Source organism: Mytilus californianus, unplaced genomic scaffold (assembly GCF_021869535.1).
Source record: "Mytilus californianus isolate M0D057914Y unplaced genomic scaffold, xbMytCali1.0.p SCAF_7, whole genome shotgun sequence".
Taxonomy (NCBI): Eukaryota; Metazoa; Mollusca; class Bivalvia; order Mytilida; family Mytilidae; genus Mytilus; species Mytilus californianus.
In genome coordinates, this window is record NW_026262723.1 from 111,218,344 (window position 1) to 111,227,587 (window position 9,244).

Consider the following 9,244-nt stretch of genomic DNA (forward strand, 5'->3'; position numbering starts at 1 on the left):
TTTACGTTTGAGCTGATCCGAAGTTAAAAATGGCCGCCAGTGAGGGCAAAGTTTGTATCAAAACCCTATCGTAAACATATTCATTTTTGAAAATGATAAATGAAATTTTCGGCATAGGTCCATTTTGTCATGATGAACCCTCAACAGATTTGAGATAAATGTAACGATATTCGAGACATTATGAAAAAACTAATGTGTGACCATTATGTCCTATATTTTCAAGTTAATAACAGCGGCTGTGTTTTTAAGGAGTCAAAAATCAAAGCATGCCTTTTGTGAAGGAAACATTTAACAAGGAAAAATCAAACTAACTTTTAAAGAATTTTGTACAGTAGTTTCAAAGGAGATTTTTAAAACACGCTTACGACAGACGACGACGGACAACAAACGATCGCAATCGCTCGCATACCACTTCGAGTACGAGACACAAGTTCCTTAGGTGATAGGTGAAGATCAGGGGACCCATTAGGCTCGATTATTAGGGGTCTAAAGTTTAACATAGGCTCCAATGGAAAAAGATTTGAAAATCTGCTCATTAAGAACTACAGGACATATTGGATCAATCTTAGAGAATGGATGATCCTTAAATGATGAGGATTAAATATAAAAAAAGAAGATGTGGTATGATTGCCACAAGAAACCAAATGCCACAGAAATTAACAACTATAGGTCACCGTACAGCCTTCAACAATGAGCAAAGCCCATGCCACATAGTCAGCTATAAAAGGCTCCAAAATAAGAAATGTAAAACAGTTCAAACGAGAAAACTAACGGCCTAATTTATGTATAAAAAATAAACGAAAAACAAATATGTAACACATCAACAAGCAACAACTACTGAATTACAGGCTCCTGACTTGGGACAGGCACATACATACAGAATGTGGCGGGGTCAAACATGTTAACGGGATCCCAACCCTCCACTAAGTTTGTAGGAATAGTTGTCCTGGGGAACATTGGTTTAAAGAACTTGGGGTCCAACGTTTAATACAGGCTTCAATGGGGAGGACTCTGTAAGAATCTCATAAAGAACCAACAGTAGCAATGCAGTTATAATTTGCATCAAGCATCAGTAGGCCATTGTGTACAAATGAAGGTACAGAGGTCCATGGGTCTGAGGACTAGGAGTCCAAAGTTTAACAGTCTTTATTTGGAAAAGCTTAAAATTCATCTTCTTCAGAATCTGCAATGGAAATGCAGTCATTATTTTACACGAATCTGTACATGCCAAACATAACTAGAGGCTCCAAGAAGCCCGAATCGCTCCCCTGTGCAACTGGGTCTCATTTGACTTGATTATAAAATAAAGTTCTAGTATATGTGCAAGTAAATAACTTTAATTAAGCTTGATTGCATTTAGTGTTCATTATTCTCCAAAAAAAGATGAATATGTTTACGCTTCAAACTTTTCCCTCACTGACGACCATTTTGAATTTTCTATCGCCTCAAAAAGTGACAACGCTAAGGTTGTTGAAATTATGACATAGCGATCAGGAGCCTGTAATTCAGTGGTTGTCGTTTGTTGCTGTGTAACATATTTGGTTTTTTTTTCATTTTTCGTACATTAATAAAGCCGTTAGTTTTCTCGTTTGAATGAAATTATTTAACATTTGACATTTCGGGGCCTTTAATAGCTGACTATGTGGGGGCTTTTCTCATTTTTGAAGGCATTATGATGACCTATAGTTGTTAATTTCTGTGTCATATAGTCTCTTGGCAATCATTATACATACTATTTTATATATATATATAGCGATGTCGTTATAACGACATAAGGATGTCGTTATTACGACATAGCGATGTCGTAATTACGACATAGTGATGTCGTTATTACGACATGCTATGTCGAAATTACGACATAGTTATGTCGTTATTACGACATGCTATGTCGTAATTACGACATAATTTTTTAATTTTGAATGGCCCTTATCGGCTTCCGTACTATATGACTATTTTTATAGATTTCCAAAATCTTCCCGGCTGATCTCCAGAAAATCCAATAGTCCTCACCTAACAATGGAGTTTATTAACATTCATCGTAAACGCTTGGCTTTCCTTTGCGAGTTGTTCCCTCTGAACTGTAGCGTTCAAATACAATTTATCACTTTCAATAGTTTAAGTTTAAGATATTCGACGTAGATGGACGTTTTTTTATTCAGTGTATTCAAATATATATAACCGCCGAAGAAAGAGAGTATTATTAGACATATATTAACACATATAAGAATAACTGAACACGTACACGGAAAAGGTTTTCACTCAGCTTGCCATGATCCCTTTCATATACCTATAGCAAGTTAAAGGTTTTCGCGAGATACAATTGTTAAAATGATGTCATCATAGCATTGTCTTTTGGCTTCTGTGGCCCAAATGAAGTCTAGATGCTCATAAGTGGTAATGTTAACGTGACGATAAATGTTTGGGAGCTGTTGTAGTAAGAGCTTGACGTCGGTAGGATCAGCGATTATATCATTTCCACCAGAATATAGCGATACGCTATTCTTCATTAAACTCGCATCATACAAAGGAGGAGTAGTCTGAAATCATACAAAGGAGGAGTAGTCTGAAATAACAAATTTCAAAGCTAGATTCTTCAGATGATAAAAGCTCACTTAGCAGCCTTTATCTTTTCCACAAAAAATTTACATCGGAATATACAATTTAGTCACTATGTTTCAATCACCGACAGAAAAGGTATTAAATAATGATATACATGTACAATGAATAAAAAACACACACCGTCTTTTGACCTCACGATGTCTTAATTGTTTTTCTGTGTCGCTGTGTTGATGCCTTATTAAGGAATATACACCATTATGATTTATTCAAACACGAAACAAGAGATTTTGAAAATTACATGTATATAAGCTGGAAATGATGCATCGGAATTTAACTTTGTTTGCTGGTAGTTAAGTAGTATATCAAAATATATGGAACTAGATCTCATTGTTTTTACTAGAGACGCATATTACGAATGCTTGCTACTTATAATCAAGTGGTAGTCCAATAGCAGCTGTAGCAGAACCGAATAACTGGTTACTTGGCTAGTTGAACATTCGTCGGCTGGCAGTCCATTAGCAGCAGTACCAGAACTTTTTGTGGTAGGGATGAACAGTTGCGGCACTCAGTATACCCGAACTTTCCATTTATTGTGATAATTGAAAAATCCATATCCTCAGTAACATGTATTTTTGACATAGAATAGACCTATAGCTATATCCCGCTGTTGCATGGAGATTCAAGATACTTTCAGGTTAAAACAAATGTCAATCTCGACCTACCTGATTATAATGTCCCATGTTGGCTGTTGGTGAACCGTAATCAAACATCTGAAATTTTCCACTCAAAACAGCCTGAAAATTTGTTGAAATCTAAAACTTATCTATGATTGACAATGAAAATCTGTAAAAAGACATATTTGATATCATCATTTAACAATTCCAACATGCATTATTGCAGCTAGATAATGAACTAAGCTAACCCTTTAGGAAAAACTAATTCAATTTCAGATCTTGTATTGCGGACTATTTTTGTTTATTTACAGTTTGTGTTCACTAAAAAAGACAACAAAAAAAAACGCTTGAATTTATTAAAAATTGTCGCGAAAGAACAATAACTCCTTTAATGGGGCAATTGATGGTTTCTATCATGTAAGCATTAGGTAGACATTGTATAGCTGCTTACAAATGTATTTTCAGTTTCTATCCGTCTACTAAAAAACTCATCAAAGATACCAGGATTATAATTTTGTACGCCAGACGCGCTTTTCGTCTACAAAAGAATCATCAATGACGCTGGAATCAAAAAAGTTTTTAAAAAGGACAAATAAAGTACAAGGTTGAAGAGCTAAAGTTTTCAAAATAATGAGCCAAAACGTTCAATTGGAGAAAAATCGTCATTCAGGGCAAAATCTTTTATAAGGGGTCATCTGACAATTTTCGTACAAGACGGTTATAGGTCTTTTGAGTGTTTTATCGATGCCAGTTTCTATATAGTATTACATTTGTATAATGTTTTTTTTTCAATATATTATGCTCTACTTACACGTTACGCATATATGCTGTTTAGTCACAGTCGTCATGATGGTTCGTTTACAGGATTATCTTGATAAAAGAACTTTTTAAAAAGTTCACTACCTAAGGATGATTCAGGCCAAAAGTTTAAATTGGCTCAAGGAAGAATTTTGAAAAAAGTATATGTAGGACCGCGGACACCCGGCGCTTGTCGACAGTCGACGGACGCCAAGTGATAGCAAAAGCTCACAATGGACTATGAAAATGCTACTTTGAAAAATTACTCGAGCATAGTAAATGACATTTTTATTAACACAGTAAAGATATTTTACTTAGCTATAATAAAGCAAAATAATCATAAACAAAAGTTATCTTTAAAGCATCAAGAAGAAAGTTTTACCTTAGCATAATATAGAAAATTTACATGAGCATAATGAAGAAAAATTTACCTCGGCATCAAGAAGAAAATTTACCTCAGCATTATGCAGAAAATTTCCCTGAGCGTAATTTAGAAAAAATTACCTTCAGCATAATGAAGAAAATTTACCTGAGCATCAAGAAGAAAGTTGACCTGTGAATAATGAAGAACATTTACCTGAGCATAATGTAGAAAATTTTTAACTGATGTCCCAGCTGGGTGTTCTTCTACATAGACAGGAATTCTTGTCTGGAAAAAGGTATAACAAAAAGCAGAGCAATTAATCAATGAATGCATTATTACATTTTTTATTTGCGATATCTTTATAACTTCAAAAGCCACAATAATAATTATAATAGATATAAGAAGATGTGGTATGCGTCCCAATGAGACAACTCTCCATCCAAGTCACAATTTGTAAAAGTAAACCATTCATATAGCCGGGTCAAATGGCGTTCCGGCTAAATGGAAATCAAGAAGGAATATTTCGCTCCTTAAACTTTAATTTATTTAAGCAGTCCGGCAAGACCGAACAACAAACTCCAAACCAAATGTAATGTAACATACAAACAATAACAATATATATAAGCACAAGCAATTAAAGGATTAAGAAGATTAACATATGCCAAATAGAAATAACAATAGATTAGAAGAGTAATTAATGTCCGACACGTATAAGTAAATTATTGTCTAAACTGTTACAGAGAAAACATAATTAAATGAATAGAGTAAATGAATTTAAGTCCTTTGTCCAAGATTATGACACATAATCCGTGTAAAACACTTATGCCTAAATTTACGACAAAGTTCAGAATAATAAAATAAATGCAAAACAAGAATATACATTAAAACAATTGAATTCATAAAATGTTGTTTAAAAACTAATTTCATTGCACAGTCCAAATTGTCCGGTCATATATTCCCGCGGCCCTTGAAGACACGACCCGGGTCTTACTGTTCATCTGAAATTGTTCCGAAAGTTTCTTCTGTGGTTGTGGCGTCCTCTGTAACGATAGTTTTGGTTTGAATAGTTATCTTCTCTTGTATTTTTCCGAAAATTGTCCAATTCGTCTTCTAGTTTGGTGATTCGATCCCGCATATGTTCTTTGTCGCGTTGTAATTGGTATTGCTGGTCAATTGCTTCACATCTTTGATCGTAAATCCGAAAATTAGCTTCTTCAAGATCAGTAATGCGTTCCCGTAATTTTTCCATATCTTTTTTATCATCTGCACCTTGTTTTTGAAGTTTTTCTAGATTGCTAACAACACTGGTATGCTTTTGATTTAATTCTTTAAATTTCTTTTCATAGTGTACACTTTTAATTTTGAATTTAACTCTCTCGGAATTCACTCGGTCGTGCCTGAGTCTTACGTTATCTATGAATTCCTTGTTATATTCTAAGGTTGGAAAGAAGTCCATCAGTTCTATAGTATTGAGTTCCGAACAAGGAAAAATTGACATAGCTTTCTGATCTTTGAATTTTATCATTCTTTCTGCGTCACGACGTAACTTGGATTTCGATATTTAACCTTAACAACTTTCACGTCCGGTTGTCTGTGAAAATTACACATTCTGGCGTAATGTCCAAAACTTCTGCACTTATAGCAAAATGACGTTTTTGCTATACATTGTCTAAAATGAAATTGATTGTTCACAGTCTTTCCACAAAACTTACATAGGTAGTTGTCCATATGGTGAAAATTTCTTGTCTGAAAGGTAGTTCCATGATCAGCCATCTGGTATCTCCAGTCTCGGTCAAAATTTCTGGTTCTCCGCGTATCCATTTTTCTGTTTGCTGGGGGATCAGCTTCACAGGTAGAACAAGGTATCCGATAGATGCGTTGCCCGGATGTTCTAACACCAGATATAGCCGGGTAAAATGGCGTTCCGGCTAAATGGAAATCAAGAAGGAATATTCCGCTCCTTAAACTTTATTTTAAGCAGTCCGGCAAGACCGAACAACAAACTCCGAACCAAATGTAATGTTACATACAAACAATAACAATATATATAAGCACAAGCAATTAAAGGATTAAGAAGATTAACATATGCCAAATAGAAATAACAATAGATTAGAAGAGTAATTAATGTCCGACACGTATAAGTAAATTATTGTCTAAACTGTTACAGAGAAAACATAATTAAATGAATAGAGTAAATGAATTTAAGTCCTTTGTCCAAGATTATGACACATAATCCGTGTAAAACACTTATGCCTAAATTTACGACAAAGTTCAGAATAATAAAATAAATGCAAAACAAGAATATACATTAAAACAATTGAATTCATAAAATGTTGTTTAAAAACTAATTTCATTGCACAGTCCAAATTGTCCGGTCATACATTCATGATAGGTCAAAGTACGACCTTCAACACGGAGCCTTGGCTCACACCGAACAGCAAGCTATAAAGGGCCCCAAAAATGACTAGTGTAAAACCATTCAAACAGGAAAACCAATGGTCTAATCTATATAAAAAACGATAATAATTATAAGTCAGGAATCAATTAAGATACATCATTTTGTTATAAAACTTGTGTTATTTCAATGAAAAAAATAAACATCTCCTTTATTCATACTAAAAATAGGGAGAAATACAAAAATGCCGTATATCTGGCTTACCCGATTAATTTCTTTTGAGTCATACCCAGCAAGTAAGAAAATTAAGTTTTCACAAACAATACTGCCATAATCATTTCCACAGAACTCACGCGCATTCGAGCTAATAAAGTCGGAGGATGGCAGAAATTCACCTTTGCCTAGCAGCTGGAAAAGTGTCTACAAAAGTGTATAAAAGATAAAAGTTTTATTCACAAAGTCGGTGCATAATAAACATATATCATAAGCTCTGTATGAATTTTAAAACAGTATTTCAAGGATTAAGAAAAAATGAGAAATGTTCCTTTTAATGTTTGTTATATCTTTCGATCAACTCCTGTGTCATTGAAAAATTTTCCTCTTAATGTTTGTTACATCTGTCGATCAATTCCTGAGTCATTGAGAAATGTTCCTTTTAATGTTTGTTATATCTGTCGATCGATTCCTGTGTCATTGAGAAATGTTCCTTTTAATGTTTGTTATATCTGTCGATCGATTCCTGTGTCATTGAGAAATGTTCCTTTTAATGTTTGTTATATCTGTCGATCGATTCCTGTGTCATTGAGAAATGTTCCTTTTAATGTTTGTTATATCTGTCGATCGATTCCTAAGTCACTGACGAATACCATGAATCTTCTTTTTATTCATAATAAACAATTCCTTAGTAGAAATTAATACTTTGCTAAAAGTCAGTCGTCAAAATGAGAATGTACATTGCAAAATTATAATAGAAAGTCCCCGTATAATTGTATTGAATACAGAAGCAAGCAGTCATTTATACAGATAGTATACATGGTCTCAAGTGTAACTGTTTTATGTTTGTTTTTCTTGAAATTATTTTCATGTCTGAGCTGTTAGGTGATTTTTTTTAGTTATGTGATGTTGCTTGTCAATTGTGATTTAAGTATACAAAAATGTTTAATTGTCAATCTTTTCTCCAGGGTTTGCAATTCATGATGATAGTTTACAAGAAACTTGCATCTATGTCTTGAGCATATGGAGCCACTGCCTTGAAGGGTCCAGTAGCATTTCCCATTGTAGCTACCGGTGCAAGAGCAAAGAAATGTTTTATTTTAGCAGCCAATGTTTGATTTCGCCCTAATTCAGCAAATACAATCTCTGTTCCTTGGGAATGACCGGCATAATATATCTGACTGACATTGGTTGTTTTCACTATGTAGTCTACTGTGGAAGGAAGATCGTATTTTGCCATTTCGTCCCATCTACAAAATTCCAATCATATAATTTGTATGAAAATGAAAACATAAATGAAGTTAGAATATTTTTTTCTTCAAATTCTTGATTTTGCAACCCTTATCGGAACATTAGTGGAATTTGTTATCAATATTTTAGTTTAAAATTTCATAAAGAAAAAGAAAACCATGCATTGTCCGATGAAAATCTAGACTGTATAGAAGAAGAAGACGTTTTATTTCCATTAAATGGGCTCTCAAACAATATTAAACTGTAAGACATCATTTTAAAATGGAGCAAACAAAAGTATACTTTAACAACAGGATTAATAGTGAGGAAAAGAATCATTTGAATATATATGTTCTATAAGGACATTTTAATGGAATTTTCACCGTGCACTGTTTGAACTTTTAAAAAAAGAATCAACCAGGGCTGATAGGTCCAGATAGTCTCAAAACTAATCTTTGTCAAATACATTTGTTTGTTGATTTTTTCCTAAACTTACGTAAAATCCCAGAACTTTTCATCTGTAGGTTTTAATGTTTTATGTCGTTTAGAGTATGTGTTTCCTCTACTGTTTCCCATCCAGACATCCATCCCTCTGTCAGCCAAGATGAAACCGAGGCTCTGGTTGGCTAGATTTTCTACCCAGCATGCTGAACATGACAACAATCCATGTTGGAGCAATATTACAGGTATACTCTGGTTATTTCCTTCAACGATAGAATTTCAATGTAATAATAAACAGTCTATGGATTAATTTGTTTTGTGTGTATAAACACAAACAAGAGCAGACATCGTCGGTATGATATATAATAGTACTAGTACATGAAATAAGGAAAATCGATGCCGGCTGTTATTATATTATAGATATACGTTACTTTAGCCCTTACCGTGATGCTTTTTTTCTAATATTAATTTAAACTAAATTTTGAAATAGCCATAACAAATGAGAGAGAGAGAGAGAAAAACATATATGTATGACATGCATGCTTGACAATCTACCCGAGCTGCAACGAT

At 33.8% G+C, this 9,244-nt stretch overlaps 1 protein-coding gene across 2 annotated transcripts; it reads right to left on the minus strand.

Annotated features, from left to right (window-relative positions):
* Positions 1–2,152: 2,152 nt before the first annotated feature.
* Positions 2,153–8,957, minus strand: LOC127707649 (gastric triacylglycerol lipase-like). Of its 2 annotated transcripts, none has more exons than XM_052212286.1 (6): positions 8,730–8,957; positions 8,010–8,253; positions 7,055–7,210; positions 4,609–4,680; positions 3,282–3,353; positions 2,153–2,537 (listed from the first exon to the last, which is right to left on the minus strand). In XM_052212286.1, exons 1-6 carry the CDS (start codon positions 8,819–8,821, stop codon positions 2,298–2,300), a joined length of 876 nt encoding a protein of 291 aa, XP_052068246.1. In that variant the 5' UTR covers positions 8,822–8,957; the 3' UTR covers positions 2,153–2,297. The 2 variants fall into 2 exon arrangements, with proteins under 2 accessions (XP_052068246.1, XP_052068247.1); XM_052212287.1 differs by having other exon boundaries at positions 2,448–2,563.
* Between the last annotated feature and the right edge of the window lie 287 nt (positions 8,958–9,244).

Coding starts and splice junctions, on each gene's coding strand:
- LOC127707649 (XM_052212286.1), bottom strand. CDS start 8,821: ATGGATGTCTGGATGGGAAACAGTAGAGGAAACACATACTCTAAACGA. Junction 7,211..8,009: donor CATATGCTCAAGACATAGAT/GCAAGTTTCTTG, acceptor ACACTTTTGTAG/ACACTTTTCCAGCTGCTAGG. Junction 3,354..4,608: donor ATTTTCTACATTATGCTCAG/GTAAATGTTCTT, acceptor ACAAATTTTCAG/GCTGTTTTGAGTGGAAAATT.